Raw genomic sequence first — 14,806 nt, 5'->3', positions numbered from 1 at the left:
TACTACGATTGCCCTTATTTGAGTAAGAATTATTCTGAGTCTTATTGTGACTTGAATTAAGACAAGTGAATTGTTGAAATTTGAGTTTCACATAGTTGATTAAATTGATTAAATAATATTAAGATCGTTTATCAAATAGGATATTAAAAATATCACATTGTATTTCTAATTAAAAGAATCAATAAGGAAAAATCATCCTCGTGATATCATATTAATTATATTACTTGATCTTTTACTAAATTTTAAGATGTGAAATTTATTTTTTCTTATCAGGAAACAAAAAAAGTGCTCAACTATACACAAAATATTTTCGTTCAAATTTAGGTTTGGATATCTAATCGACTTTCAGAGCTATTTTTTTTTTTTTTTGCTAGAACATGTGTTCTAGAATTTTGTTAAAAATATAATTGTTTGCGTTAAGCCATCACAGTAATGAGATAATAATATTGAAAGAAATAGTTTAAGAAAGGAAGGGAAAGATGACTGACGCCACACTGAAGTTAATCTTCTTCTTTATTTTGGAGTCTTTAAAATCCCCTCTCCCACTAAAATCATCAGATTACTATGATATTTAATAATAACTTAATAGATAATTTAAAACTTTATATTATTATAATATTTAATAATAATTTAATAAATAATTTAAAATTAATTAATGAAGACAACCGAATTATTACATTCATTAGTGATAAAGAAAATATGATTGAAAAATTAATTTTAAATTAATAATTTATTGGAATATAGCTAATTATAAATTCAAAATATCTACTGAATCGTCGATCGATCGATAGATCAAAGTATATTTTAATTAAAATTTATTTAGTAAAAATATTAATTATAAAGATCGTGAGATTTATATTATGTATTATGACATTTGAATTAATTGATTACGAACATGGTGCAAACCCAAATAAAAAATTAAGTATTATACGAGTATTTTTATTTGAGGAAAGAAGGACAAATACATGATTCAAACTCTTAATATATTCTATGATAAATAGTTTGATCGGATGACTATTAATCTCAAAAGCTTAATCCAATAAAAGCATTTATGGGATACCATGCAAAATTAGTATATTTTATCAAATATATTATAATTTCATGATATTCCTAACATTCATAATTTAATTTTTAGAATTATAAATAATCTAATGCAGAAAGTATATACGTTTGAATAAATTATAAATAAGAAACATATAGAATTCTTTTATTTGAACAATAAAAAGGTAAAAAAAAAATACATATTAATTTTTTATCAATGCCATGACATAAGACCTTACGTCATCTCACATGTGGGTGACGGATGGATGACTCAACCTAATAATATCTAGAAATTAATTAAGCATGACTTTAGATATTCCGACAGCATCTTAATTTTTTATTTATTTATTTATATCTAAAAGCTTAAGCTTTTGGATGAAAGTAAGATTTTGATTTTACAATCCAAACCTAAACTCAAAAAATAAAATATTATAATAATATTTTAATGGCCTTTTCGATGTCCCCAACATTGCCATGGCTGTGAGCATGTGATCTCCCCCCAAAACACACGTCATTAAACACTTAATTATTGCTGTTAAGCCCCCATTACCCAAATCAAGATTCCTATTAGCCGTCACATCCTTCACATGCAAGGCAATCGATATAGAATGAGGAACGCCCCCGTCCCCTGATTACCTACCCACGGAAAGGAACAGCCAACCAAAAGCCCATGTTGGTTGGGCCCCACTTCAAAGTGTTTAGACATAACCGGTGTTCTTTGGGTTCGTTCCGGCGTACAAATAAGCCTCCCTTTGCTCGCGTTGCTTCGCTCATTGCTACTGCTACTGCTGCTGCTTCTTCTTCTTCTTCTTCGGCGAAGCGCAAGCCAAAGGCGGCGTTTTGATCGCTTTGCTTGCTTCGATTGCGCGAGATGAACCGATCGCCGACGGACGGGAACGAGCTGGAGGCGTCGGGGCTCGGGCTCTCCCGGTACGGCTCGGATCCCAGGTCGCTGCTCGCCGGGGTCGCGTCGGAAGGGGGGGGGATCAGCCGGTTCGCGCCCGCCGGGGAGGACTCTTCGTCGAGCTGCCGCGGCTCGGACCAGGGGCCGCGGGGACCGTACGAGCCGGATGAGGTACACGCGGCAGTGGATCTCGCCGCGAAGGTCGCCGGCGGGCCGGCCTTGGTCCGCCACAGTAGCTCGCCCGCGGGGTTCTTCTCTCGTCTCTTAATGGATCACGGTTCGCATCCTCTCCCCCCCCCCCCTTCTCTCTCCCGCTCTCCTTCCTCCCTCCCCGTTTCCATTTAGTGGCGAGCCGGGCCGGGAGCCCGTTTCCCTGTCACCGGAAACCGCCGTCTCGATGCAGAGACGCGGGAAGCAAAGAGTGGTCTGAAGACGGCGTTCCGTTGCATCGTGACGGCGCCGTCTCTGCCGCTGCGGTTGGTTTTAGTGAGGCCGAGGTTGACCGGCCGTGCAGGTTGAATGAACTCGATCTACGTAGGCTACATGGCTGGGGATGGGCAGTAAACTTCGTCAATGGCGACATGATAACGATGGCAATGAAGGCACGGTAGTCGTAGACAACTCAGGGAAAAAGAGAACAAGGTTGCGGTAGGGGGGCTACTTGTTTTGGGGCCCCAGCAAGGCGACATGGTTAGGTTCATTTGCCCCATTGATGGATCATTTGATTCTGTCATCACCCTGTTATGCTTGCTAAGCTTTTCCTCCTTTTATTGCTTCTGTCACACAAGAACAAGGTGGCAAATTGCATCACTATTATGTTACAGGGATCTGAAAACGATAATTAATGATTAAAAGAACATCCCGGTAGACTCAGTTTATAGTTGTAAATAAATGAAAAGGTTGTTTTCGTGACCGATCTTCTAGATCACAATGGATAAAATTATGGTATCAGAGCTCAGCCTCCATTAAATAGATCGAGTTGCTTGTGATGATCATCTTGGACTAGTTAATTATGATGCATAGCGCATATTTGTTTGATCACGAAAATTTGTAGTGGTAATAGAATGCAGATGTCATTTTGAAGTTATATGACTAGGGAGACAACTATGACATCGGGTGAAAGGCCACTGGGAGCATGAAACCTTAGTGTGATGTTTCGAACCCTCCACCTGAGGTAAGAGATCCCAGATACACATCGCCAAATTATCTGGTTGGATATATAGTTTAATATGAAATAAGATACATGTAATGTGGAAGGTTTTTAAGCCGTGGATGTAATTTAACTTCTTGTCCCATGCTTACAATTAACTCTTGAGTTTCAAGTTAGCAATATCTGAGTGCTTCGAGTAGTAAATGCATGTTCAGAAGTGTCACTTGATAGGGAATGTTGTGATAGATGATGCTCACTAAAAAAAGTGCAAAGAGGCATATTTACTCTTCTTGTATGATGAAGTTTAAAAACCTATAATTTTGTAAAGCTCTGTATGATCAATGATCCTTTTCTTCATCTTTTGTTTATTAGATGATGTTTGGTAGCAAACATGTAATGAGATATTCCTGGTATTCCATTATGATTTAATAGTTCATATGATTTTTCTGTGCAACCGTGCATATCTATCAAAAGTGTACTTAGTGAGTTAGTGTTCGACCTGATTTCATTCTAGATAATGCACATTTCATTGAACACATGAAATCTATGTTTGAGCACAGTAGCATATTAGGGATGATGGTTAACTTTTCTGAATAGTTCTACATTTTCATTTAGCAAGCATTTACTATTTGATTTTTTGTTCAACCTCTGAAGTTGATTAATGTCTGTGGCTATATCTTTTTAAAAGTTGGATTGTTTGGTTTTTCTTGTTGAAATTTTGCATCTTCCTTTCAAATGTCAAATCAATATGGATATCTTGACACATCTAATTTTGCTGCTATTCTTGTATCGAAACATGGATTTGCATATGGAAAATTAATATGGATGTGTTGATATTCAAAATCTTGAAATAACAGAATACGATAGGGTGCAGGTAGATCAACTAAAATGAATTATACAATGCCATAGAACATTAAGCTTGCCATTTGTTTATGACAAATAATCTGTAGTGTTAGGACAGTTTGTTTCCTTGGTAGATGGTAACAACTAAATGCCATTGCTAACCTATTTATTCATCATGAAGGAAAGTTGTTTTTACTATAGGTCTTCAAGAATGCAGAAAAAACACCAAGAGCTTTTCATATTGAGCTTAGATCATTTTGTGGACTTCATTGATCGCAGTTTGATGCTTAATATAAGTAGCATAAAATTCCATCTCTTAAAGTATCAGGGAATCGATATTCAAGAAAAAGCAAAGTTTATTTCTCTCAAATATCTCAAAGTATGCTATTTTTGTAATTATTTAATGAATAGAATGCCTTGAGGAATTATGTGACACATCTAACGAGTACCCTAAGAGCAACATGTCAGGCAGAGACCCAACATGGATTAGTAATTCATGCTTCCTAGTGTGCCCACAAGGAAAAATCTGTATTCACAGTTCATTCTTTTCAGAGGATATGGTGCATTTCTTGTTTCCAAGTAAAGACTCCAGTTTGTGTTAATTACTCATAAAGAGGTTTAATTGCTTTTTTAGCTTGTTTTTAAGCAAATGTGACGAGAATCATCTCGAGCTTTGATGAACTATTTCATTTTGGACTTTCAGCAATTGCATGGGAAGGAAAATGTTAGCGATGCTTCTATATGTAGGAGGCTTACAATTCTAAGGATCTCTTAGAATTCATCATTAACTGATTTATCTTTAACTCATAGGTCTATCTTCCCCTAGTGGAATTGGAAGTTACTCTCGGACCGGCAATGGTGGTGCGCACACAGTGGCAAGTAGAAGGTTGAGGTCCCAGTGGAGCTTTTCAAGGAAGGACACACTCTCGCATATCTCTGAAATGAGCATTCCAGAGATAGGAGAGGATGTCGACTGTGACAGCAGCTCAGACGAGGCAACCGCACATGTCGAACAATCTTTTATCTCTGGCAATTTTCAGTTAAGCTCATGGGATGATAGCAATTCAATCATGTTTTCTGCTCCTCACAAGCGAACTAAAGGCAACAACGGGGATATACTCACCAGTTTGAGTAACACCGACTCTCAGGTATACTGAAATGCATGAGCTTTTGTCAAGGCAGTGTTTCAGGCTAAGAAAACATATATACACAACAATGCCAGTTATAGAAATCAGTCTTTCCATTTGGTTTTAGTAGAATATGCATCAGGTAGAGATCAAAAGGACATCTTTCTTGGTAGCAGAAAGTAAAAAAGTGTTGTTGTCAATGGTTATTCAATGCACATTCTTCAATGTGGAGCCAGCTTATTTTAACTTTCTCAGTTCTATGGACGTGTGATGTCTGTCAAAAATTTCTTCAACACTTATTCAGTATATATTTCATTGATTTCAGTTTAACCTATCAAAGAATTCATTAGAGGTGTCAAGCATCGAGAAGTACCTCCAGCTTCAGCAAGACTCAGTCCCTTGTAGAGTACGAGCCAAGCGTGGCTGTGCAACCCATCCCCGAAGCATTGCTGAGAGGGTTAGCTCATTCTTATCCAAATACCTAATTCTTTTTCTCCATGACTACAACTGTGCTCTTCGTAAATTTAACATGAGTTGATCATCTACAAACTTGGTAGAGAAATCACAAAAGAGCATCTATGTAGTTTTTGTTCATCTAGTCCACCATCCAGTATCTTCTTTTCTCCAGTTCATGCGGTTGGTAGTTGCACTGGTGCACAGTTTCAATGTTCTTGTTTCTCCTGATAGGAAAGGAGAACAAGAATTAGCAAAAGATTGCAGAAGCTGCACAATCTTGTGCCCAATATGGACAAGGTAATAGAAATTTGTACACCTTTAAGGTGAAGTAAAACTCATGTTACTACCATCTATAACAGGCAGACTACTGATTGTTCGAGCTGTTTGATGTTTTACAGCAAACAAGCACATCAGACATGTTAGAGTTGGCAATACAGTACATCAAAGAACTGCAAAGCCAAGTCCAGGTGTGCCTCCAGTGATATTAAATCGATTGTACTCAGACTTATTTCTTATCGAAACAAAGTGCACTCATATTCAATGATTGCATTAGAAGCACTTGCATCAGAGATTTCAGTCTTAATTTAAGTGAATAAACAGTTCAACTAGGTTTCTGAAGATCATTAAGAATCTAACTTGGTATGATACAATGTGGCATATTCACAAAACCAATAAGCTGACAAAATTATACACAAATCTCCTCTCCTGACATCATTTGCTTTTGCAGAAACTTAAACAAGAACAAGAAGATTGCATATGCACAAGCAGGCAAGAGAAGGCTTGAAACTGTCTCATTCTTGTGTATATAACATGATGGTTTGCTGTTATTGTTGTTGCATTAAGATCAGAAGAATGGTCTTTAATCTTTTGTGTTTGCAAGAGCATGTAAAAGAGGTTTGTAGTTGTTCCTATATTTTTTCTTGATCATCTTATAAATTAGGGATTGAAATTGTGGGAATCTGATGCATTTCACTTTGTTGCTGATGTTATCAACCTTAGCTATGCATGTCATGATCAGCAGAACTTCCCTACCTAAATAGCACTTCTGTTTCTCCAACTTAAGATATTACAGAATATAACAATAAATTATTTTTATGATAAAAATATACAAGAAATACTTATAATATATATATATATATATATATATATATATATATATATAATCCACAAATTGCATTGGTTTTGATTCTTGAATTTTTTTCAATGCCAAAACATTGAATTAATGTTTGAATGAAGAATATTTTGAATTCTTTGTCACCATTATTATCTAAAGAATCATTAAAAATATTTAAATTTTTATTTATAATTTTATGTCACTAAAAATAATCATTTCACCGACTAATTTCGTAGATTTCATATGTTCATATCATTTTAGATTATATTTTCTCATTTTATTTTATTTTTTTTTTAATTTTGTATATAATTAATATAATATTTATAAAAAAAATAGAAAAAAGAGCAATGAATGGTATAAATATTATAGACAAAGCTTTACGCACCGTGTCATCGAGCTGCGGCCCCCACCTGTCAACGCAGACGTGTCGCGCAGGCAGAGGAGGAAAAGGAGGTGGGGCCGGGGGCACCGCTTCCGCAACATCTGTACTGCTTTAAGACGACCTTCCCCCACAAAAGAAGCCACACCACAGCCTCCGACTCTCCCGATCTGTTTCCCACCCAGTCTTCCCTACGCCAATGTCTTTGTTTCCTCCTATTTGATCGAGTCCGATTCAAGTTCTTCCTGGTCGTAACAGAGAGCAACGATTGCTTGCAATGGAGATCGGAGAGGAGCCTAATAATTCCTTGGTAATTAAGCTTGCAGAGGCTGTTCTCCCATCTTGTTGCTTCCATGAATCCTTATTGCTTCGTCATCTAATTTACAGAGTTCATCAGAGGAATCCGCCATGACCGGAGGCAGGCCGCGCTTACTGCATAGCTCCGGCACTTCACTCGTCTCCATCGCCCGCAAGTCCTACGGACGAATCGAAGAACTCGATGGCTACGTGGGTTTGCTAGCTCGACTGGTGGCCTTCATGGCGGGCCCCTTCGTGCGCCCGGTGGAGCGGCGATGGCTGTCTTGGCTCTCCTTCCTCGACTGCATAATACTGACGACGGAGAAGATATTGGTGTTCATCTTCCCGCCGCTCGAACCAGTCTTCACGAAGATTGATGAGCTTGCCCCCCTTGTCGATTCTCTTCCCGAGAAGTTCGATGGCGTGATCGATCAACTACTGCTGGTGATGTCCGGATCGAGCAATGAGGAGGAGGAACGGGATGAAGAACAGGAAACGAAACAGAGGAGTCGATGCGAAGGTGACCATAAATGGAAGAGGGCCAAGGAGGAGGTGCCGGAGGAGGAGGATATGAGGGAGGTGGAGAAGAGTTGTGAGGAGATCCTGGGGGCCCTGAAGAAGATCGGAATGGTGGAGGAAGGAGGTAATGCTGATGCTGGTGAAGGAGAAGGTGTTGATAGAGATCATGATCGAGGAAAAGGTGCAGCAGGGAGGATGAAGGGAGCTGGTGGTGCTGAGCCACAGAAGGAGAATTCTGATCTGATGATGGGGGATGCCATGCTAGAGTTGTTTGATGAAGGGTGGCATCAGAAACGTCTGACAGGATAAAAATGCCAATAAGAGAGCTGTTAATATCATCAATTTTTTTGTTTTTTTTGGTCTTCTAGTCAATTAGAAAGATACAATTATGTTCTTTATGAACCTTGAACTTTTGATGCATTATATCATTACGTGAAATGGATCTCCACATTGTCTATAAAAGGTGCAAATTGGATCTCAACAAAAGCTCGTTTGGAGCAAGAGAGCTATGACAATGCACATCTTTCCACTTCACAAAGGCAAAGTAAAAGAAGAACACGAACCTAAGATACAATGGCAAATTTTATAGCCAGTGATCAACATCCCTAGCATTGGAACAGTGCAAAACTCTTGTTCTTCCATATGGAATTCAGCTTCTTTGATCTTGCTTTACATGATGGCCTTGCCTCCATGATCAGCTCACCACCCTGCTGCTGCTCGCGTTGTCGCTGCTCTCTGAACAACTTCAGCAGCTTCCTTGCCTTCTCCTGCCCTGCACTTGTCCCGTTCAGAGAGATCGATACTAAGGCCGGCACGACGCCTTCCTGCAACACCATTTGGCTGCACTCATTGTTGTCATTGCACAGGATCAAGAGGCAAGACACAGCCTTCTCTTGCTCTTCAGGCTCACCGGTGTCCAAGACCTCTGCAAGTTCACCAACAAGGCCTCGGGTCGATACCATCTCTTCCCTTCCAGATTTGGTGGATGCTAAGTTTACCAAGACCGCGAGAGCTTTCTCGGTCCATTTGGCGCCTTCAGGCCCTGAAGGGGCTCCGATGAGGGAATGTAGACAATCCACTACACCTGATGATAGGAGGGAAGGGATGTTTGGTGGATGCATGGAGAGGTTGTGGAGAATACAAAGGGCATCAAGCTTGCGGAAGCTACTTCTGCTGTTATTGGATCGTAGAAGCTGGACGAGCAAACGGACAACCTCAGTCAAGCCATTCACAGGCTTGGCCTCATCGAGACAGGAGAGGTCAAGGTACAGGGCTATAGCTTCTTCACAGTTGTCAGAGTTTGAGATCATCTGCTCCAGCAATGGTATCACTCCTGCTGTTATGAGCATTACCTTGTTCCTGAGACAAGATGAACTTATAAGAAATGGATACAGACAAGAAAGTGATCCACAAATGCATTTATTTCTTCTACTTTTGGAGAAAATCATTGAGTCAAACACAGAACAGATGACAAAGTCAAACAAATAACAGTTGACAACGAATGAAGATGATCAGTAGCTGGATTTCAAAAAAAAGGAAAATGAACAATTATTTTATAGGTATAATTCATGACAGGATGTTATCACGATCTGGAGTAACTTGATTCTAAATGATCTACAATAACAACAAGAAAACCGTAATATCCCATTTATAATTTCTACTAAAATATTTTTGAGCTATAAAAAAATATTTCATTTCATATCTTTCCTAACCGATTATAAACTAAATATGAAAATAAAAAGGATAATGCTATAGAAAAATCAGAAGAAAAATGCAAGTACCGGTTATTGTTGACTGCAAGGTTGACAAGAGCCATTACACCAATCTTCTGAACCTTATCATTCCTATCATGGATAGCTGATCTCAAGAACTTAACAAGTGCCTCTATAGCCCCATTTGAACCCATAAAGATCCTTGCTTCTTCTTCGTCCTTCAGCAGGTATCCTATCTGCTCTACTGCTTTCGACTGCTTCCACATACCTTTATCCTCTTCTAATGCAGCCAGTAAACCCTGATATCTCTCAAGTTCATCCACCTCATGATCTTGGTTAGAGCACTTGTCCAAGATACCATCATGGCTATCTTTGAGCTCCTCTGCAATGCCATTGTCATCCAAACCAGCCTCCTTGATGCCCGTCCACTTGCAAGATATGGTACTGTCCAAGGATCTGGAATCCACAGTATCATACTGTGACAAAGCTAGCCTCCAATGATCAGCAGAATCTGGTGCGCCATCTGGAACAGGAACTCCATGCTGCTCACACCAAATAGCAATCAGGCCCTTAACACAATGGTTGGGAGTTAAACAGAGGTGGGAGAGATGCTGCTGAGTTTTCGGGCAGGTGACATGTCCATTACTGAACCACTTCTCAATGCAGGCACGCTCATAGGTCTGACCAGATGAGATGATGACAGGATCATACATGAGCTGCAAGGAGATGGGGCATCTGAATTCTTCTGGGGGGATGGGCACGCTTGCTGTTCTTGCGCCGCTTCGGTTGAGATTAAGAGAGCTAAGTTTGGAGAGCTGTCTGTCAAAGGCATGACACCTCCCATGTGGACCAGAGACCTTTTCAGAACATAGCACAGCGGGAGAACATGGAGCTGATCCCTGAGAGTCAAGATCCTCTGCCAACTCAGGTCTGGAAAGCTTCGAGTACTTCCTCATGAGATGATACAAGTAAGCTACAACAGCTTCCTTCCGTTTGTCTTCCTCAGCATGGACTTTTTCCATAAGCTTCTTGAGAGCTCTTTTCTCAGCAAGTGCTGCTCGGGAAGAGGTAATGCCCAGCCTTGAGGCAGCTTGATGGAATGATTCAAGTTCTTCGTTGTCATCTGAACTACTGTTGGATTTTCTGTATTTCCTAAGCAAAGTGATTACCTTGTCACCAGCCTGCTTCTTGGAGTGATCCAATATGAAATTGGTTGTCTCCAGCTCACCAACAATCTCCATAATCTAAGATGAGAGATGAAAAGCAAGATACTTCAGCAAAAAAATTCCTTAAGAGATCAGAAGAGATGATAAACCTTGAGAGATGCATTGACATAGATTGACATAATGTTACATACTGCTGTGGTTTAAGTATTTATGTTGTCATGAATGCATCTCCTAATCAACAGATCATGTTCTTTCCATCACTTAAATGTTGAAAATTTGCAGTATTATAAACAAACTCAGCAGTAGACAAAAAAAATTGAAGGAAAAAGTGGTCTCATCTTTCATTTTGGAATGTGACAGTTAAAGAACCAGTATTAGTGAACAGATTTAAGTTTTACTTCAACTTCCTTAAGATCATTTGAGAATGGAAGGAGGCTTGCCGATACTTGAAAACTAAGAGAAACCAAATAAAAATTATACAGCAATCAAGATGGGAAAAATATTACACAGTTAAAGATTAGATTGAATAAAACTATTTGAACAGAGTTACAATGCGAAGTGTCCCTGCAATCCAAATAAATCAGGATCAATTTGCCTATCTAAGAAGTGGCACTGTTTGCACTAACTAAAATGTGTCTCTGATTGATCATATTTTTAGGCACTAAACCCATGGAATTAGAAAATTGGGAAATATGTGACATGCATCAAGTGCTCAAACTGTAGTATGAATCAAGATAACTCGGTTCAAGAACTGTTACAGGAAGTTAAAATCATTCAAAACAAGATTGTGAAGTGTCAAACATCATTGCAGCAAAGCTTCTAAATCTGGAAGTGGCACAAATGGCCAGGGAACTAGGTAAAGGTTGAATATTAACCAGATGGATATTTATCTAAGCATGCAATCAGCAATAATATGGCACAAAAACAAGATTTATGCTTCTTATAAAGACAAACAAACAAGTAAAAGAAGTGCTATGGCAATCAATAAGTGTCAATTTGCCTATCTGTAAGTAACACATAACTCTCGTGCAGCTTTGCCAGCTTGTCCATATGTATCACAACTAATGGAGAATTGTCCTGTAAACAAGTGTTTTGACCTCTAAATTTGCAGAAAACCAAAGGGTCCCTGATTAGCTTGCACTATCTTAACAACAACAGAAGCATAAGGATTCCTACAACCGGGTCGTTTTATGTAAAGCATAATAAGCATCTTAATGTGTGGAGAATGACTTTGAACCAAGTTGGAACTGAGACAGGATAGGTGTACTTAAAATAGAAAAAAGAATAATATATCAAAAGAGCTTATTTGGAACTTGGAAAAAAGGATAAATACATTAAAAGAGATTTTTCTGATAAGTACATGAAATATGGATATGCAAGATCGACAAGCACAACATAAGTGGATAAAAAAAAAGATAAAGATCAAATGCAAAGAGAAGTTCATAAAATAACCAAGTGGAAAAATTGGAAAAATGATGTGTTTTCACAAATCAGGCAAATAATTAAGAACTACTGATGATAATTCCATGTTATACCACTGACAAGCTACCTTATCAAGTATAATTTGAATAAGAACATGGATCACATGCAGTAGAAGCACAAATATCTAGTTTCATTGATGATTATGGTATAAAAAGAATGTACAAATAAATAAAGCAAACCTTATCAGTGCAATCATAATGTACTATACCTGGCATGCAATAGCTCCTGGGACTATGCCTTCAACACGTCTAAGGCTTTCTTGCAGAGCACTTTTAGACTTCTCAAACTTGTGGAGTATGGATTCCCCAGTTATAGCCTAAAAGATCAAAATTTCACATTAAATATGACAGCATTGTTAAGCACTAACTAGTATAATGAACCAGTCAACATGTCAACTGTGTGACAAAGGATAACAAGTTCTAGTTTAGTTATCCAAACAGCGACTGGCATGTGGCATTATATAGATGCATCAATGCTAAAAGCTATAAACAAGTTTTGTTGTCACAAGAAAAACAAAAGCAGGAGCAGAGAGGTACTTGTTTCATCCAGAATGACACAAATTGAATAGGTGACATGAAAAGAACAACTAGAGTAAATTACTTCATGAAATCCTTAAATTCATATCATTGACTCAAGTTCTCAGGTTGAAGTACAATTACCAAGAACTTTTTCACATTGGAAGTATCAACTAGCTTTTCTAATAATGCAGGGAAAGTAAATGTCAAAATGAACTATATGTACAGTTTCACAAGATAAATGCTGTATTTACATCAGAAAGCTTCCAGAACACCACTCACAAGACAGTGCAAATTCTTGTAATCATGGAAAATGACAACTTGTCAATTGAAAGAGTATGCTCACCATGTCATTTTGTCATAGTCTCAAAAAAGATAAGAAAGGGCAAGAACAAAGGAAAAACTTCTAAAGTCTAGCCATCATCTGGTCAGTGCACCATGACATATTTGCTAAAAATTAAACTTACCAAGTATAGCTTGCTACAGTCTGAGCAATGATGTAGTAGTCCTTCGGCTTTGTCAAGAGCCACGTGCAGTGAGCAGAGCGCCTGTATTCCGGTTTTACTTCTAGGTCTAGCAGCTTCTATGAATGGGAAGATCTCCAAAACCTTACAAACAATTGTGGAAAGCATTCTGAACATTCCTCCATGCAACTGCAACAAGTTTTTATACTCATCACTCCAATAACCATTATGGATATATCTATAGGCCAACTAACACGTCAGGCATAACCCTTCCATATTCTATTGCTCAAAATATAAAAATAGAATAAAATACTTTAAAAGTTGCAAGTTCATGAACCATATGTAGAGAACTCACTCATAAATATCTTTAACAAAATTATCGAACATGGAAATTAATATTTTTACATTTGCAAATGTAGAGAAGAAAATTTTTCTTCAATATTTTTGCACGAAAAAATTCGAATTATTAAATGAGCAAAAAGTAATGCAAATTTTATCAGTTCAACTGTAGATGAAGCTTGTTCGCAGGTTCGAAAACATTATCAACATGCAACTTAGGTGACCGGAAGTCTGTTTGGTCGATTTGCAATGAATTGATAGTCATGTTCAAGTTGGAAATGATCAACCAAAGTTAAGTTGCATGGAGATCAAGATTGAAGTATACACCTTTGGATCACCAACCACCAGCATTCTCTCTACCATCTTAACTGCATTCATGATTATAACTCAAGAGTCCAAATATCTGGCATAGAAAACAAAACTCCATGAGGCACCAGGATAATAAATGACCAAGCATGAAACAACTGACACAATGCTTTAGCAAGTAACAGAGAACTAAATACCATGCAAGAAACCCAAAAGAATGAAAAAACATATACAAAATTTGTAATTTGGTTCAGAGTTACAAAAATAAGGATTTTGTCACGTAAAACAACATAACATTCAGAGAACCAGAATCAAAAAAGGTTTTTTTAGATGGAATATCAGATCACTTGCTTACCAACCGTTCCAAAAGAAGAAAAAAAGAGGCAAAAAACAAACCAACAAGTAATGCTGACGGCTAATACAAGCAAGAACATTAAGAAAATCTTCATCATACAGCAAATAGAAGTCAAAAATTACTTTGTGATTTACTTCAAAAAAGCAATTTTCTTCAAAGAAAATCCACCGGAGAAAGTGAACTACTACAAGAAAAGGAAGAACCTTACCTTTCCCCGGACTTCGACCAGTTCCTTATGCGTCCCCTGTTCTGTGACCTACCCCGAAAATCCAGCAAATCCCTCAACGGGTTTCATCAGAGAACGCCGGGGACAGAAAGATCTCGTTCCTAAAAAGCGCAAGCATTCCGTCGCCTCAAATCCTACCACTTAGGATTCGTCGAGCAAGTGTTCTACGTTCCTGATCGTCAACCCCCAAAAGAAGGAACGAAACAGAGAACCGAAGCAACGAAGGCGATAACGAGAGAACACGAGAAAGGGTTTCAAGATCTTTCTTATAGGACTTAATAATGACTCGATTATTCACACCATTAACTTAATCACTCCCTTAATTATTTGTTAGTCGATAGCCATTGATTTATTAGCAGCGATACGATACTGACATTTATTGATATCGTGGCATATCACATGAAATTTCCA

General features: G+C 38.2%; 3 protein-coding genes across 5 annotated transcripts; 2 read left to right on the top strand and 1 right to left on the bottom strand.

The window, feature by feature from the left end:
• Positions 1-1,808: 1,808 nt before the first annotated feature.
• Positions 1,809-6,479, top strand: LOC135680517 (transcription factor bHLH128-like). Of its 2 annotated transcripts, none has more exons than XM_065194485.1 (6): positions 1,809-2,222; positions 4,749-5,086; positions 5,391-5,522; positions 5,694-5,818; positions 5,920-5,988; positions 6,249-6,479. In XM_065194485.1, the coding sequence occupies exons 1-5, from the start codon at positions 1,913-1,915 to the stop codon at positions 5,942-5,944; spliced, it is 930 nt and encodes a 309-aa protein (XP_065050557.1). In that variant the 5' UTR covers positions 1,809-1,912; the 3' UTR covers positions 5,945-5,988; positions 6,249-6,479. The 2 variants fall into 2 exon arrangements, with proteins under 2 accessions (XP_065050557.1, XP_065050556.1); XM_065194484.1 differs by having other exon boundaries at positions 1,812-2,222; positions 5,753-5,818.
• A 319-nt stretch (positions 6,480-6,798) lies between these two features.
• LOC135680516 (uncharacterized) lies at positions 6,799-8,287 on the top strand. Of its 2 annotated transcripts, none has more exons than XM_065194483.1 (2): positions 6,799-7,324; positions 7,412-8,287. In XM_065194483.1, the coding sequence occupies exon 2, from the start codon at positions 7,423-7,425 to the stop codon at positions 8,137-8,139; it is 717 nt and encodes a 238-aa protein (XP_065050555.1). In that variant the 5' UTR covers positions 6,799-7,324; positions 7,412-7,422; the 3' UTR covers positions 8,140-8,287. The 2 variants fall into 2 exon arrangements, with proteins under 2 accessions (XP_065050555.1, XP_065050554.1); XM_065194482.1 differs by having other exon boundaries at positions 6,800-7,324; positions 7,402-8,287.
• Positions 8,288-8,307: 20 nt separating this feature from the next.
• On the bottom strand, positions 8,308-14,642 carry LOC135680515 (U-box domain-containing protein 7-like). The gene is made up of 6 exons (XM_065194481.1): positions 14,378-14,642; positions 13,836-13,911; positions 13,173-13,358; positions 12,399-12,506; positions 9,612-10,786; positions 8,308-9,189 (listed from the first exon to the last, which is right to left on the bottom strand). The coding sequence occupies exons 2-6, from the start codon at positions 13,884-13,886 to the stop codon at positions 8,436-8,438; spliced, it is 2,274 nt and encodes a 757-aa protein (XP_065050553.1). The 5' UTR covers positions 13,887-13,911; positions 14,378-14,642; the 3' UTR covers positions 8,308-8,435.
• Positions 14,643-14,806: the final 164 nt, after the last annotated feature.

Source organism: Musa acuminata, chromosome BXJ1-8 (assembly GCF_036884655.1).
Source record: "Musa acuminata AAA Group cultivar baxijiao chromosome BXJ1-8, Cavendish_Baxijiao_AAA, whole genome shotgun sequence".
NCBI classification, from domain to species: Eukaryota; Viridiplantae; Streptophyta; class Magnoliopsida; order Zingiberales; family Musaceae; genus Musa; species Musa acuminata.
Note: the sequence above shows the minus strand (reverse complement) of the source record. Positions and strands in the feature narration are given on the sequence as shown.

What these genes read in the sequence shown, in the direction of transcription:
- LOC135680516 (XM_065194482.1), top strand. Translation starts at nt 7,292, where the DNA reads ATGGAGATCGGAGAGGAGCCTAATAATTCCTTG. An exon ending in AGGAGCCTAATAATTCCTTG is followed by an intron (nt 7,325 to 7,401) that starts GTAATTAAGCTT and finishes TCTAATTTACAG; the next exon opens with AGTTCATCAGAGGAATCCGC.
- LOC135680517 (XM_065194484.1), top strand. Translation starts at nt 1,913, where the DNA reads ATGAACCGATCGCCGACGGACGGGAACGAGCTGGAGGCGTCGGGGCTC. An exon ending in TGAGTAACACCGACTCTCAG is followed by an intron (nt 5,087 to 5,390) that starts GTATACTGAAAT and finishes CATTGATTTCAG; the next exon opens with TTTAACCTATCAAAGAATTC. An exon ending in TTGTGCCCAATATGGACAAG is followed by an intron (nt 5,819 to 5,919) that starts GTAATAGAAATT and finishes GATGTTTTACAG; the next exon opens with CAAACAAGCACATCAGACAT.
- LOC135680515 (XM_065194481.1), bottom strand. Translation starts at nt 13,886, where the DNA reads ATGAATGCAGTTAAGATGGTAGAGAGAATGCTGGTGGTTGGTGATCCA. An exon ending in TGGTGGTTGGTGATCCAAAG is followed by an intron (nt 13,359 to 13,835) that starts GTGTATACTTCA and finishes AACTTGTTGCAG; the next exon opens with TTGCATGGAGGAATGTTCAG. An exon ending in ACTGTAGCAAGCTATACTTG is followed by an intron (nt 12,507 to 13,172) that starts GTAAGTTTAATT and finishes TTGATCTTTTAG; the next exon opens with GCTATAACTGGGGAATCCAT.